At 36.5% G+C, this 16,004-nt stretch overlaps 2 protein-coding genes and 1 pseudogene across 2 annotated transcripts; all 3 read left to right on the forward strand.

Annotated features, from left to right (window-relative positions):
• The first annotated feature begins 3,730 nt into the window (after window positions 1–3,730).
• LOC130498639 (CSC1-like protein ERD4) lies at window positions 3,731–7,087 on the forward strand. Its single transcript, XM_056992168.1, has 6 exons — window positions 3,731–4,180; window positions 4,652–4,809; window positions 4,901–5,179; window positions 5,262–6,085; window positions 6,173–6,428; window positions 6,520–7,087. Exons 1-6 carry the CDS (start codon window positions 3,910–3,912, stop codon window positions 6,901–6,903), a joined length of 2,172 nt encoding a protein of 723 aa, XP_056848148.1. The 5' UTR covers window positions 3,731–3,909; the 3' UTR covers window positions 6,904–7,087.
• Window positions 7,088–7,714: 627 nt separating this feature from the next.
• LOC130498640 (photosystem I reaction center subunit psaK, chloroplastic) lies at window positions 7,715–8,676 on the forward strand. The gene is made up of 3 exons (XM_056992169.1): window positions 7,715–7,910; window positions 8,145–8,225; window positions 8,301–8,676. Exons 1-3 carry the CDS (start codon window positions 7,827–7,829, stop codon window positions 8,526–8,528), a joined length of 393 nt encoding a protein of 130 aa, XP_056848149.1. The 5' UTR covers window positions 7,715–7,826; the 3' UTR covers window positions 8,529–8,676.
• A 2,759-nt stretch (window positions 8,677–11,435) lies between these two features.
• On the forward strand, window positions 11,436–15,980 carry LOC130498815 (ABC transporter C family member 1-like; annotated as a pseudogene).
• The last annotated feature ends 24 nt before the right edge of the window (window positions 15,981–16,004 follow it).

Raw genomic sequence — 16,004 nt, forward strand, 5'->3', positions numbered from 1 at the left:
TGGGAATTGAATCATTGTCAATTTTAAAGGCTACACATTTCACAATCTCGACTCAGTTACTTTCTTTTTGAAATGTTTTTCTTCTTCTAAATCTCTATGAATAGTTTATATTATGTTTATCCAAAATTATCTTTTCTCTATATAATTAACTATTTTAATACTAACTAGAATTTTTACATACATAGTTTGGACTAAAAGTTTTACTAATGATGTCTTTTGAAGTCACAGAGTAAATATTTTTTTTTGTTTATAAAAAGTACTGGTCATAAGTTTTTTTTGAGAAATGTACTGGTCATATGTTTGCTAAACTTTAATTTAGATTGGATCATGCTTCAGAAAATTATATTTCATTCTTTTGCTGATAACTATGTATTAAAAATTCAGTCATTTCATTTGTATCTGAAATATCCTTCAGTCATCTCGATCCGTAAATGCAAAGCGAACCATTCATTCGATCATACACCAAAGCATAACTCAGTAGAACAAAAAGAAGCATAGCAACCTGATGACGTGGTGGGGTTGTTTCTGTATATATGTCGACGTGAACATAAAATATTTATGCCAGAAAGGAAATCTACAATAAGACTTTGGACCAGATAAATAAACCCGAATCTGTGAACAGCGTTACTTTCAAATTAACAAATAACTGAAATGTTGTAGATAAGCCTTTAGAATTTCAATAATAAAATAAAGACAAGGAATGGAACCCACACTAAGTTTTTTTCGATGTCGGCAATGAAGTTCATGTCGACGTTGCAGCAAGTGGACAACGGCTTTTTGTTTTGTGCCTTGTGAAGGACTCAACTTTAACAAATTCGCATATATTTTTAGATTTATATTTTTAATTTGTTTGTAAATATCCACTGATTTGTCCAACAAATGAGCCATCCATTTGATTGAGTTGGATGCCAAAAGTTTTTTATTTTAGCATTTACGTCTGCCGCGAATGATGGACGCAAGTGATACTGGGCCCAAATAGTTTTGGTCATTTAAAAAAATACAACAAACAAACTAGCAATTAAAATTAGGAGCTAATTTTATAGTGCCAGATCATTGTTGGATTCACTCTTATCTTGAACTTCAAGCATGTCGTCGACGTCTTTCGGTTTTCGTTTCTTGACTTCTTGAAACTGTATCAACGATTTACTGTATACACGTTATATTACACGCTCTGTAACACATAAAACCATACACGTGCATTACAAGAGATGTGACCTACTTGTCTAAGACGTTTAAAAGAAATATAGAAATATGTATTATATAGAGGAATATTTTTTTTTGGGTCAAATGTATTATATAGGGGAATAAAACGCAAAATGTAGATATATGTTTCTTTTTCTAGAGGTATAATTTGACTTCTTGATTACGTGACCAGCTTTTTAGAATAACTGTCCAATAATGATCATCAGATTTTATAATAAATCTAAAATGTAATTTCTTTTTGACTGGGGATATAATCTAACTGCCATTTAATTTGTTCTATATGATCTAAGTTCTTAGCGTTCAAATTTTTGAAGAGTCACAATATACAAACTGCAGATATAGCCTACAGTTTCTAAATTCATTCGATTTCACTTAGACAAAGCCGATAATATTATACAAAAACGACTGAAAATGTGCATTTACCATCGCACTTGGTATTTTGGATCTTTCCAACACTATACCATTATTTTTTTTTTCACCAATTTAAAGAAGACTCCTACTAACTATGTAAATTAGACTTGGGCATTTTATCCGGACCCGAGACCGATCCAAAAAAACCTGGTCCGGCTAGAAACTGATCCGATCAAATTACCCTATCAGGTCTTGTTGTAGAGGATCCGCGGGTCTTGGACCCGACCCGGACCGAACCTGAAATCCGACGGGTACCCGAATTAATAATGTAAATTATATAAAATGAATCGATGGGGAGTCGAAGAAGGGTTATTTGTCTACAGAGAAAGGGGGTTAGCCATTAGGAGACAACCAATTTTTGTTCTATCTCGCATAATTTAGTATATATACACATTTTAATATAATAAAAACACAAATTTTAAATAAAAAATTTTAAATATTTTTGGATATATAAATCTTTCAGTTTTTTTTTGTATTTTTAGGTATTTTTTGGGTCGAACCCGAACCGAACCCAATCCGAACCCGACCTAGAACCGAACCGATAAATTCTAATTACCCGAATGGGTCTAACTATGTAAGCCCCGACCCGGACCCGGTATGATCCGAACCGACCCGGAACCGGAAATTTGAAATTACCCTACCGGGTCCTAAACTCCTAGATCCGAAAGACCCGGACCCAAAAAGACTCGACCCGAACCTGATCCGACAACCCGAATACCCAGGCCTAATGTAAATAACACTGATAATTTTGCATCAATGTGAACGACGTAAAACAGTTGTTTCTTGATTCGTACTAAACTATACGTCCTCAAATTCTACGTTTGTGGTATATGAATGATCTCTGAACTAAAAAAATTTTTTGCATAGTTTTGATGTCTTTCAAATAACCTGCAAAAGCATGTAATTTTTCTGGTTCTGAAACCATATTCATCAATTGAGAACAATTTTTTACAAATATGATACTGATGTAAATTCTTCATACACTCTATTGCTTAAAATAACGCTTCCACCTCTAAATAAAGAAAGAAAAAACTAGTCCTGACCATTCAGAACATGTCTTAAATCTTACAATTTCAGCTAATCAGCTACTTCAATCATTTTAGTATGATAAACTGTAAGCCTGCCGCCGTTTTAAGTTAATTGACCAAGTTAACCATTTCCGACTTCATAAAGTCTCATAATTTTCTGCCAAGTAATTCCTAAAAGAACTGCCATTACTAATTTTAGTTCTGTGGCCACAAGTGAATTTCAGTCAATTACTTTACAATTAGCCTTTTCTTTAGCTTTTCCTCTTTAGTCCACAAGTTCTCTAACAATTTTTTTTCAAACTTTACTCGGTAATCACTTGACTGACCTGTTCGTTCAATTATAAATACAATATTTGCTCACTAATACTCCTTACATTTTTAATAGATATCTTTTTAAAAAATTCGATGATCTTTTTAATTCTTAATATACTATACAGTTTATTTTTTTATTCGTTAATTATAATTAGTTAGATAGTTCTTGATTTTTGTATTAAAATATATAAAATTAAATAACTTTACATACACAACTCCAAAACGCCAACTAATAGAAAACAGAAAAAATAAGAGCTAAAACTTAAAAGTTCAAGTACTATTATATAAATTTAATTTGCAATATAGCTTTATTCGCTAAATATTACAATATAATATACATACATATAGTAAGAAACCCATCTAGTAACCTCTAAAGAATCTCTGAAGGCAAGTTCTAGTTGACATATGGTTTAGCTATTTTAGTTTTCAGCTTCAAATTTGAGTAAAATTGCTAAATAACCTTTTAAACCAAAGGTTGTTTCTCTCTAATCAATACTAGAAAAAGACATAACTGAAAAAGAAATAATAAAAAAACAATGCTGAAAGCATATTGACAAAATAAGATAATAATTTTGTAGAAATTTTTAAAAAAGGAAAAGAAGTAAAGAGAGGTCGCTGAAGTAGGGTTACAACAAGTCCTTGTCCATTGGAGTCTCTTTCGTCAACACCTGTCGGCCTTCTCAATCAAACACGCTCTTCACTCTCTTCTCACACCTCTCTCCCTCTCTCCATAAACACAAAAGCCAACTCCCCTCAGGACAAGCAATCTCAAAAAATACTCAATCAATTTCTTATATTATTATTTATTTACTTTCTTTTTTGCCTTTACTCCTTTGAATACAAAACAACCAAAGCTTTTTCTCTCTCACCTGCAATTTACCAGAAGAAGCAACAAACGGTTACTTTCCTCTTTTAAAACGTCTACCCAGGAAACTCTGAGAGCAGATTAGAGTAGATGGAGTTTGAATCATTCCTGGTGTCCTTAGGGACATCAGCAGTCATCTTCGTCGTTCTCATGTTTCTCTTCACCTGGCTCTCTCGTAGACCCGGTAACATTCCCGTTTACTACCCTAATCGGATCCTTAAAGGAATGGATCCGTGGGAAGGCAGCTCCTTGACCCGAAACCCATTCGCCTGGATCCGTGAAGCTTTCACTTCCACCGAACAAGACGTCGTTAAGCTCTCCGGCGTCGATACTGCCGTCTACTTCGTCTTCTTGAGCACCGGTTCGCCTTCTGTTCTGTTCTGATCTGGGTTTCTAATTTTACCTAATAAAGTTTCCATCTTTGCAGACAATTGTGGAGAAAAACGTTTCCTTTTTAAGGATTTTTTGTTTGTATATTGTTGGCTCTGATGAAGATCTTGTTTTGCTATGTTTATGTCACTTTGTCTTTATCTGCTTTAAATAAAGTACCCTTTTTTTGAGTTTTGAGTGTTAGACATTTGAGATTGAAATTAGAACCCTTAGGACACATGTTTTGCTTTGATAACTTTGGTTTAAGTTATTAGTGATTGACTTTGTGTGTAATGTTCTTGTTTTATTGTTGCACTGACTGGCTGATCTGAGTCAATTTTTTATTTAACCAGATCTATATGATGTGATGCTGGTCAAGCCAAAAAGTTTCTTTCTTTGGATATGTTCAGTGTCTCTTCTTCATTGCTCTAACACAAGTGTTTTTTTTTTTTTGATGAAACAGTTCTTGGGATATTTTCTTTGTCGGCTCTTATTCTCTTACCGACTCTACTCCCATTATCCGCTACAGACAACAGCTTAAAGAACTCAAGGAACGCCACTGACACCACTAGCAACGGAACCTTTAGCCAACTTGATAACCTATCAATGGCTAACATCACTGTAAGTAGCAGCAAACCCACACACACACACATAACTTCAATTCCTTCAGATACACCGAAGTTTTTTGATCCTTTTTTTCTGTTTTTAACAGAGAAAGAGTTCAAGGCTGTGGGCGTTCCTAGGAGCGGTTTACTGGATATCTGTGGTCACATACTTCATGTTATGGAAAGCTTACAAGCACGTCGCTTCGTTGAGAGCTGAAGCGCTGATGTCTAGCGAAGAAGTATTACCAGAGCAGTTCGCTATTCTCGTTAGAGACATACCTTCCCCACCTAATGGTGAGACACAGAAGGAGTTTGTAGATTCTTACTTCAGAGACATCTACCCTGAGACCTTCTACAGATCCCTTGTCGTAACAGAAAACAGCAAGGTAATCTATCTATCCATCTATCTGCTTGTTCTGTCTTTTTAAAGTCTCAATCTTTCTTACTCATTGGCTCATGTTTTTGTAGATTAATAAGATATGGGAAGACCTGGAAGGTTACAAGAAGAAGCTAGCGCGTGCAGAAGCAGTATTCGCAGCAACTAGTAACAGACCAACCAACAAAACCGGCATGCTTGGGCTCGTCGGAGAGCAAGTAGACAGCATTGAGTATTACACAAAGCTGATCAACGAGTCAGTAACCAAACTAGAAGCAGAGCAGAGAACGGTTCTCGCTGAGAAGCAGCAAACCGCAGCGGTTGTGTTCTTCACAGACAGAGTCACTGCAGCTCTAGCCGCTCAGTCTCTACACTGCCAGATGGTTGACAAATGGACGGTGACCGAAGCTCCGGAGCCTCGCCAGCTCATCTGGGAGAATCTCAAGATCAAGTTCTTCAGCAGGATAGTCAGGCAGTACCTGATCTACTTCATCGTTGCTATAACCATATTGTTCTACATGATCCCTATAGCGTTCGTCTCCGCCATCACCACTCTCGAGAATCTCCAGAAGACGCTTCCCTTCTTGAAGCCGATCGTGGAGATAGGCTTCATTAAAACCATCTTGGAGTCTTACCTCCCTCAGATTGCGCTCATCGTCTTCTTGGCTATGCTGCCTAAGTTCCTCATGTTCTTATCCAAGTCTGAAGGGATCCCTTCGCAGAGCCACGCCGTTAGAGCTACCTCCGGGAAGTACTTTTACTTCTCGGTCTTGAACGTCTTCATCGGTGTTACCCTCGCAGGGTCTTTGTTCCAGAATTTGAAGGCTCTTGAGAAGAAACCAAACTCAATTATCACCGTTTTGGCTACTAGTCTCCCTAAGAACGCTACTTTCTTCTTGACCTACGTTGCTCTCAAGTGAGTTTCCCTTCCTCTTCACTTATATTATACTATAGTATATATGTTCTATAAAACTTATGTTTCTTGAAATCTTGAAACGTTCAGGTTCTTTGTTGGTTATGGTCTCGAGCTGTCTAGGATCATACCTTTGATAATATTCCATTTAAAAAAGAAGTATCTATGCAAAACCGAAGCAGAGGTCAAAGAAGCTTGGTATCCAGGAGACTTAAGCTACGCGACTAGGGTTCCTAGCGACATGCTCATCCTCACTATCACCTTCTGCTACTCCGTGATCGCTCCTCTTATCCTCGTATTCGGCGTTATCTACTTCGGTCTAGGGTGGCTCATCCTTAGAAACCAGGTCAGACTCTCTCTCTCCCTAGTTTTTTAAGTTTAAGCACGTTCTCAGGTGGATCTTGATCTTGATCTGGCTTTTTAACGGTTTATGACAGGCTTTGAAAGTGTACGTTCCAGCATACGAGAGCTACGGGAGGATGTGGCCGCACATTCACACTCGCATTCTAGCGGCATTGTTTCTGTTCCAACTGGTTATGTTTGGTTACTTGGGAGTCAAGCTATTCGTTTGGGCGACTCTCCTGGTTCCTCTCATCTTCATCTCTCTCTTATTCGGTTACGTGTGCCGCCAGAAATTCTACAAAGGGTTCGAACACACGGCTCTAGAGGTGGCTTGCCGTGAGCTGAAGACGAGACCGGATCTCGAGGAGGTTTTCAAAGCGTACATCCCGCATAGCTTGAGCACTCACAAAGGAGACGATCACAAGTTTAAAGGCGCCATGTCTCGTTATCAAGACTATGCTGCGATATCAGCCGCTTAAACATTTGAATCCTTATTATTATCTCACAGATTTGTTTTTTTTCTTTTAGAAGCTTTTATTGTTGTTGTGTGTGATTTTAGGGTTTGTTTAGGGTTTTTTCGTTTGTATGTGTTCTTTGGTTGTTGTATAACTTGTAACCCATGCAAGCTACGCTTTAATTATCAACTTCGTCAGTCTTCGTTCAGATGTTAAATGTTTTCGTGTGTTTGATGTCCGTACACTTGTCAATATGTTACCTGTGGTGTCGATGAGTGAGTGTAACCCATTATCTAAGACATTTCAACGAGGACAAGGATCCAAGAAACTGCAACATTTTCTTCAAAACCACATTACAAAACCCCGTCTCTGCATTTTAACAGTGAAAAAAATTCAAGAAAGAAAAAAGAATGAGGAAGAAACATTTGCTTAATAAATATCATAACGCATGAGTCCTAATCATAGTTGTTCTGTTTTGTTATCTTCTCTCTTTTACTTTTGTTGATCCTCGAATCAGTTGCCGCTCTCGCATTTTTGAGCTTTCGAGTCTTGTCCAAGCAACTGAGGAGGTCTATTACTATCCTTCAAATGCGTATTAATGGGACTCAATTGCGAAGCCCAAAATAAACACCCACAAAAGTATAAATGCGCCAAAAATGAAGCCCAAATAAGGAAATGTTCAGAAACAAATTCTGCGATGTGTCAAAGACACGACAGCCTTATCCAGATACCAGATTTTAAATCAGCCAATAGTCACTCGACGCGTCAGCAAGGAGTAATCAAAACAGAATCCATTTCTGTGATCGTCAAAGCCACACGATGATCCTTGGCTAAATCATTTTAAAGACTTATCAGAAGAAAAAAATCAGGTAAAATCAAAAATAAGAAGACTGGTTGCAGAAGAAAATATAAGTTTTTTATTTGCTTTCACGTAAGAGTCAAAGAAAATGGCGAGCACTGTGATGACTACACTGCCTCAGTTCAATGGTCTTCGAGCTAGCAAGATCTCTGCAGCTCCAGTGCAAGGCCTGGTTTGTCATTTTCCTTTTTCTTATAAAATGTTATTTGATCTTCTATACACTTACGAAACTTACATGCATACAGAATATATATAGAAAATTTAGGGGTTCAATTTTGTTCTTGATTGATCATATTTGACAAGAGACTTTGTAATATAGTATGAAGTTGTGTTTATTACATCACAACGATAATTTTAGTTAAAAATTCTCAAGTTTTAGTTAAAGTTACATTTTTAATGCTCTCAGGCAACTGTTGTGCCCATGAGACGCAAGGGGAATGGAGCTTTGGGTGCAAAGTGTGACTTCATTGGTTCATCAACAAATCTGGTAACTAAAACAAATATGAAAAAACCTTAATTAAGTATCAGCAGCAATAAATAGATTATTATGCTCTCTAATTAGATAATGGTAACGTCGACGACTCTGATGTTGTTCGCTGGGAGATTCGGACTAGCACCATCAGCCAATAGGAAGGCGACAGCTGGGCTTAAGTTAGAGGCACGTGACTCGGGTCTACAAACGGGTGACCCAGCCGGGTTCACTCTCGCCGACACTTTGGCTTGTGGTACCGTTGGTCATATCATCGGCGTCGGAGTTGTCCTTGGTCTCAAAAACATTGGTGCTATTTAAAAACATGTTCATTTGTATTCTGTCAACTTGTAGATTTTTAAAAAACAAAGTTCTCAAGAACCCGAGGGGAGATCTAGTCAATGTTTATAATGTTTGTATCGCATTGTATTCCTCTTTAAAACAACTAGAACGACCGCATCTTCAAGTATGTAACGTGAAGCGAAGGCATTGTTCCCTTGTTAGAAAACACAAGTACTAGGTTTTATAAGTTTTACGTAAGCTTACATTAAAACTATGATGATAATATTTAATAGATCACATGAGTCATAAAGTAGACCCAGGCACTCTACATCTGTGTACTAGGCGATCTTTAACAAAGTTCATGTTGCAATCGCGTCTTTAGTCATCATCCATACATATTCGAAAGAGAAAAACCAAAGGTAACATTTGTCCTAAACAGAGAAGTAGCATTTTCATTCATGTCATAGATCATCATGTCTTTTTATTTTCTTATAAACTGATCAAGTCAATTACAAAAGAATCAAACATGCGACTAGCTTCAAAATATTTTTTCTCCAATAAGAAAAGGAAAACATAATTCAGTCGAGATAATTGAACAAAAGGAATTATTCTTTAGTTGGCCAACAACATCTTGGTCACTGAAACTTCATCATGTAACTCGTCAATGATTCTTACTTCTCACCTGAGACCCCTTTTGATTTATCGCACAGATCTTCGAGCATATTAAACCTTTTGCGGTTGTACTGGAATGATGATGCATTGGGTAGTTTCATCGAACCAGACGTGAATAAATTGATATAGCAAGAGAGAATAGTATACATAATTGAAGCGAATCTCCTTTGTAAAGTCTTTCTTTATAATTGTGTGGATTTTGTATCTTGTTTTATAGGCTTATATATCTAGAACCGCTACAAATACGAAAAAATAAATTTTGGAAAACTGTAGCTGAGTGGTTTAGCAATAGGCTTGCGTAGAAGTAGAACCAAACAATTTTTCCTTGAGAAAAAAGACTTCTGTGTATTCGACCAATGTAATGAGAGAATCGATATCAATGAGTACTATTTCTATTTCGTAGTATCAGTTTCTTTAGTTTAGTTAGTTAAAACATTTTGGCCAGTATGTAATAATGTAATGCAGACATCTGGATTCAAACTCGGATCTAGCGTTGAGGCGTTTCTAAGATCTTATCGAGGAATCAAAACATTTTGGCCAGTATGTTATAATTGTCCTAACTGACACGATTACAACTGAATACATAACTGAAGTTTGAACCCAGAAAATAAGTCAACTATCAAAATGTAGAAGGAAAAAAAAAACAAAATTTCTCTGAGCAATGTTATTTGTGTCGTAAAATTGTTAGTTTATCGGATTCTTCTCTCGTTAGCTGCGTCATCTTCTTAATGAACCAATGGTCTAAAAAGAGGGTTTGAAACCGAAACCACATAACAGATAAAGTATTCGCATATTAGCTGATAACGTAGAAGTAAAACAATATTGTCAGCTTTCTCAACCTACTAAACAATGGAAGCTGAGATTGAAACTAAAAAAAAGAATTATGTACATATGTAGTCATTGCATCGCATGTGATCAACATTTTCCACCGACTAACTTAGCAATAAGTATGTGACTATATTAAATTGCTAGTAGTAGTGGTGAACTGTAGGCATTGATAATACGTTGTTCAAGTATCGTTTGTTTTATTTTGTAGTAGTAGTAGTAGTAGGAGAGTGGATGAGTCATTATGCTTTTGACCAGTAATTAACTCCGGAGTTTCCATGACTTTGAGAAAGTTACGAGATCTCTTTAACAAAACTCAAAAACAGCTATTAGCGTTTAAAATCATCATCGGGTCTTCATCATAATCGTGATTCAATAGGTTTGGAGTTATAACTGTTATTTATAGTAATTTAGAGTCTTGATCTTGTCATCAAATCATTCTATGTAATGCCCTCTTAATCAACGATCTAAATGAGATGTACATGTAAATTGATATTTGAATATTTACTCCGATCCACAAAACATCGTCATCATCAACACTGACCTGGGCACTCAAAATATCAATTTGTTACACTACTGCTATTATGTACTATGTAATGGCAATGTAACGCTCATACGGTTAATGAATCCCTTATCTAATCACGACGTGACATTTTTGTGTGTTTAACACCGTTCATATCATATCGCAAATCAGGATATACCGTTCTGTTATTCCATTTCAAGAATATTTAGTTTTTAGAGTTTTTTTGGATATGTCTCCGAAAATATCTTTTTAACATTATAGATAATCAAATCAATTTTTAATAACTTTTGAACATATAACCCGGAAACACAACCAAAGTTTAAAGTTAATCAAGTAGTGATAGATTAATGGTCATTTTTTGGGTTTAGTGTATACATATATATCAGTTTTTGATTCGATTTCCCCTGAAAACTATATTATCGTTACTTGGTTAATATGGATTTGAGTTTCAATCTATGTGATTAATATGATGGACTGTAACAGATAATAACAGATGACCGGTCTATCTCTGGTATTTAATCGGAAAAATATTTTCAAACTCGGATAAAACTGTGTAACACCTAATCCACTATGTAGCATTAAATACGTTCCAATTTCTTCGAAACTAACTGAATCAGCCTAGAGAATAATAAAAGAAAGAGTTAAAAGTTAAGTAGACATCTACGTATTTATTTGTTTATAGTTAAGACTATGTCGTTGAATAGCCAAGAAAGATTAACATAATCCTCCATGTTTGATGTAACAAAATCATAGTTAGTATTTAATTAAATTTAGCTAATTTACCCCGATTTGTTTCTTTAAAAAAAAATTAAAGAAGTAGTAGAAAAGGTAGTGGTTGTTGTTACCTAAATCTAAATGATGATTAATATGAAAATCTTTTTGACTCTCTCGATATTATATAAAATATATGAATATCATAGCAAGTTGTGACGCATCGTTTTGCTTCCTCAAAATCTCAATCTCTCTCTCTCGAGTTTATAAGATTACGTTTACGTCTTTCCTCCAAATCTCCGGCAAAACCTGTTCTCTCTCTCTCTCTCTCTCTCTGTAGCCTCTTCGTCGACTACAGAGGTTTCATTTCCTCTCTTCTCTGCGTTTACCTTTAAAGCTAAAGACAAGTATATCTTTAACGAATCAGTTTCTGCGCTTGTTACCATATTCCATCCTAATGCTCCTAATATCATTGGTAGAGCTACATAAAAGACATTTCTCATAAACTTTGAGGTTATCATCTTGGATTTGATGACATCTTGTTTCACATCCTACGTTTAGGAGAGAATCTTTTTTTTATGTGGAAAGGAGTTAACCTTATGGTTCCTTCCCCTTATGGTGCCCGTCTCTGTTTTCCCTTTTTTCCCTTATGGGAAGAGGATAAAAAAAGTTTGCCTCCACTAAAATGATTAGAATACTTTTCTTTTCTTCCGGCTAATATTTGATAAATAACCTGTCATCCACATCTTTTGTTTTTGTTTTTTTATGTTTTTTCTCAAATGAGTACACAATCACATGATTAAAAAGTCCACTTTATCAAACTGTCAACATCACCCCGTTTCTTTGTTTCTCTTGCAGATTCCTTTTTAGGAGGTTGTTAGCAACTTTGTCATGTGCACTATCTGAGTTTGATACAACTTTGGAGGGGAAGCTCTTTTAGGAAGAAGATGGGTTTGAGCTGTTGGACTGGTACTGCAAGCCCGTGCCTAAAGGCGTGTGGTCGAAGATGGTGGATTATGCCTTTGGTGCATACACGCCTTGTGCTATTGACTCTTTCGTGCTTGGCACTTCTCATCTGGTGCTGTTGATTCTCTGCCTTTACCGCGTTTGGCTCACTGCAAAGGAGGACCACAGAGTGGATAAGTTCTGCTTGAGGTCTAAATGGTATAGCTATTTGCTTGCTCTCTTGGCTGCTTATAGTACTGCCGAGCCTTTGGTTAGATTGGTCATGCGGATCTCAATCTTGGATTTGGATGGAGCTGGGTTCCTCCCTATGAGGTATGTGTCATCATCCCTTGCTTTCTTTGCTGTATGTTTTTTTACTGAAAGTTTTTTTGGGTGTGGTTTCTTTGGCAGGCGTTCATGTTGGTTCTTGAAGCTTTTGCTTGGGGTTCTGCTTTGGTCATGACTGTTGTTGAAACTAAAACATATATCCATGAACTTCGTTGGTATGTCAGATTTGCTGTCATTTATGCTCTTGTGGGAGACATGGTGTTGTTAAATCTTGTTCTCTCAGTCAAGGAGTACTATGGCAGGTTGGTAATATTTGTCTATGCAAGTTTCATACCCTTGTCTGGCAGGATGAACTTATGTGCTTAAATTGTTTTTTTGTTGTTTTTTGTTAACAGTTTCAAACTGTATCTTTACATAAGCGAGGTGGCAGTACAGGTTTTGCACATTGATACTCCTTTTTGCCTTCTCTTTACCATGTATTGTGTATCTAAATCAGATTGTAGATGAAGCTGTTGTCTTTTGATAATATCCAGGTTGCATTTGGAACTCTATTGTTTGTGTATTTCCCTAATCTGGATCCATACCCTGGTTACGCACCATTGCGGACTGAAACCTCAGAGGATTACGAGTATGAAGAGCTTTCTGGAGGAGAACAGATATGTCCTGAGAGGCATGCAAATTTATTTGACAGTAGGTCACCTTTACCTACTTCTCATTTCCATCCTGTGGATTTGTTATGTATATTCTTTTCTATTTTATTTGAGAATCACCACAGAATCTCTGATCTCTGCTCTGTACTTACTACCTATCGGCAGCATTTTGTATAATAGTAGAATCTTCAACTTTGACTATTAAGTACCTTCTTACCAGTATCTTTTTCTCCCTACAGGAATCTTCTTCTCATGGTTGAATCCATTGATGACACTGGGATCCAAAAGGCCTCTTACAGAGAAGGATGTGTGGAGTCTGGACACTTGGGATCGTACTGAAACTCTCATGAGGAGGTATTTTTTCTTGTCTTTGATAAATAATAACTGTTCTCTTACTGTCTACGACTGGTGTGGTTGTGTGATATATATTTTAATCTCCTCTATAGCTTCCAGAGGTCCTGGGAAAAGGAACTAGAAAAGCCCAAACCGTGGCTCTTGAGAGCACTGAACAACAGCCTTGGAGGAAGGTAAAGGAGAAACATCTTTGTAGAGTGTCATGTGTGCTCTCGTCTCTTAGGAACATGGATTTATTGTTTGGGCTTGACTTGATGTGCGGTTTCTAAAACTACGCATCTGTGATTTTAAAAAACAAATTATCTGGTTGTAATATAGTATATGCATTATGATTAATTAGGAGCTGTAAAACCTCTTATGGCTGTTTAGTTCAAGTATGTTTTTATGCATTTTTGAGTTGTGGAAACATCTTAAATATATTTCGTGTCTTATGGAAACGTGCTTCTGCATTTTGTAGGTTTTGGTGGGGTGGGTTCTGGAAGGTAATTTTGTTTATTTTAATAATACTGGTGGATTCAGAGGTCTTATATTAAGTGTGTTTGGAGCTGCTTAATCAAGTCTTTGATCTAAATTGTATCACAGATTGGGAATGACTGTTCACAATTCGTGGGGCCTCTACTACTGAATGAGCTCTTAAAGGTATGTTTCTTTCCCTTTCTTGCCTTGTAAAATTTACATGCACATGGATTTGCTGAGATGGATCCATATTCATCTGGCCAAAAAAAATTAGTGTTTAACGTTCTTGATAGATTTAAAATCTTGTCATCCTTTGGATATTATTTTCTGATGATATCTCACATTGTGGTCTTAAAACTTTCTGCAGTCTATGCAACTTAATGAACCAGCCTGGATAGGTTACATTATGCAATCTCAATCTTTGTTGGTGTGGTATGCAACAACTTCCTCTTCCCCTCTGCCTATTTTAATCTTTTGCATTCTAAATCTTTGTTAGAGATATGAAACAAAGCACTCGTTTTCTTGGTCTCTCCTCTTTTTTCAAGGACTGAGTTCAAGGAGTCATTTCATTTAACTAGAATATAGATGCTACAGAATTTTTACTGTTTCGAGCTGAGTTTAATCTTAGTCTGATTCGAGTGTATTAGAACCTGATGCTAATCGTGTAGTTTGTTGTCTTTGTATATTATTACCTTTGCATGTTGAAGTGTTTTATATTTTAATATAGTTTTAGGGTAAGACTTTTCACCAAGGGGTTCCTTTAGCGCTTGATGTTGATGTTAACATTTTTAGGTATTGGGGGTTCTATGTGAAGCTCAATATTTCCAAAATGTGATGCGTGTTGGTTATCGGCTAAGGTCTGCACTGGTAAGCGAAGTTCCATTTTCTATTTCTTTTGCTACTTTGTTTTTTTTTTTCTTTTGGATTCTGCCTCTCTTTATCTTGATGCAAAACATGTGCTACTAGTATGTTTCCTGAAAGCTATAGCAGATTATGTTATAATGTTTCTTTCTCCCTTGATAGATTGCTGCTGTTTCCGGAAGTCGCTGAGGCTAACTAATGAAGGCCGGAAGAAGTTTCAAACAGGAAAAATAACAAACTTGATGACGACTGATGCTGAGTCGCTTCAGGTTATACCATCTTTGTTATGTTTTACCTCTTTAGCTTTTGTCTGTTTCTTTCTAAAGTTTCTCCTGTGTTTGACAGCAAATTTGCCAATCACTTCATACCATGTGGTCGGCACCATTTCGTATTATTGTAGCACTGGTTCTCCTCTATCAACAATTGGGTGTTGCCTCCCTCATTGGCGCATTGTTTCTTGTCCTTATGTTCCCTATACAGGTCCGTACATTTTTTTAAATGCTTATTTTCCATATGTAAACTATTTGTCTTTGCTTCTCTGTTATCTCTCCCCCAAGTGTCTTTCAGTTCAATGACAATGTCTCGTTGTCTTTATTGTTGAAACAGACTGTTATCATAAGCAAAACGCAGAAGTTAACAAAAGAAGGGTTGCAGCGTACTGACAAAAGAATTGGCCTAATGAATGAGATTTTAGCTGCGATGGATACAGTGAAGTAAGGATCATTCACTTTTTTGTTTCGCAAGATTGGAAGTTTGAGGCAATGCTTGGACTCACTAAACCACCAAATGATATGTAGGTGCTATGCTTGGGAAAACAGTTTTCAGTCTAAGGTTCAAACTGTTCGTGATGATGAACTATCTTGGTTCCGAAAGCACAACTTCTGTCAGCGGTATGTCTCTTTTAAGTGCAGTGACTGTTTTTTTTTTTTTTTTTTTTTTTTTCGAATCTGACTCATTATTCTTGGTCTTTTCCATTTTGTTTACTGCAGTTCAATATGTGTCATACTAAACAGCATTCCCGTTCTGGTGACTGTTGTTTCATTTGGTGTGTTCTCATTGCTTGGAGGAGATCTCACACCTGCTAGAGCCTTTACTGCCCTTTCTCTATTTTCTGTGCTTCGCTTCCCTTTATTCATGCTTCCTAACATTATCACTCAGGTTATTTCCTTCAATTTTTCTCTGCATCAATGTTTTCATTTCTGGTAATAATTGCTCCTAATTGCTCTTTTT

This window comes from Raphanus sativus, chromosome 8, assembly GCF_000801105.2.
Source record: "Raphanus sativus cultivar WK10039 chromosome 8, ASM80110v3, whole genome shotgun sequence".
In the NCBI taxonomy this organism is placed as follows: Eukaryota; Viridiplantae; Streptophyta; class Magnoliopsida; order Brassicales; family Brassicaceae; genus Raphanus; species Raphanus sativus.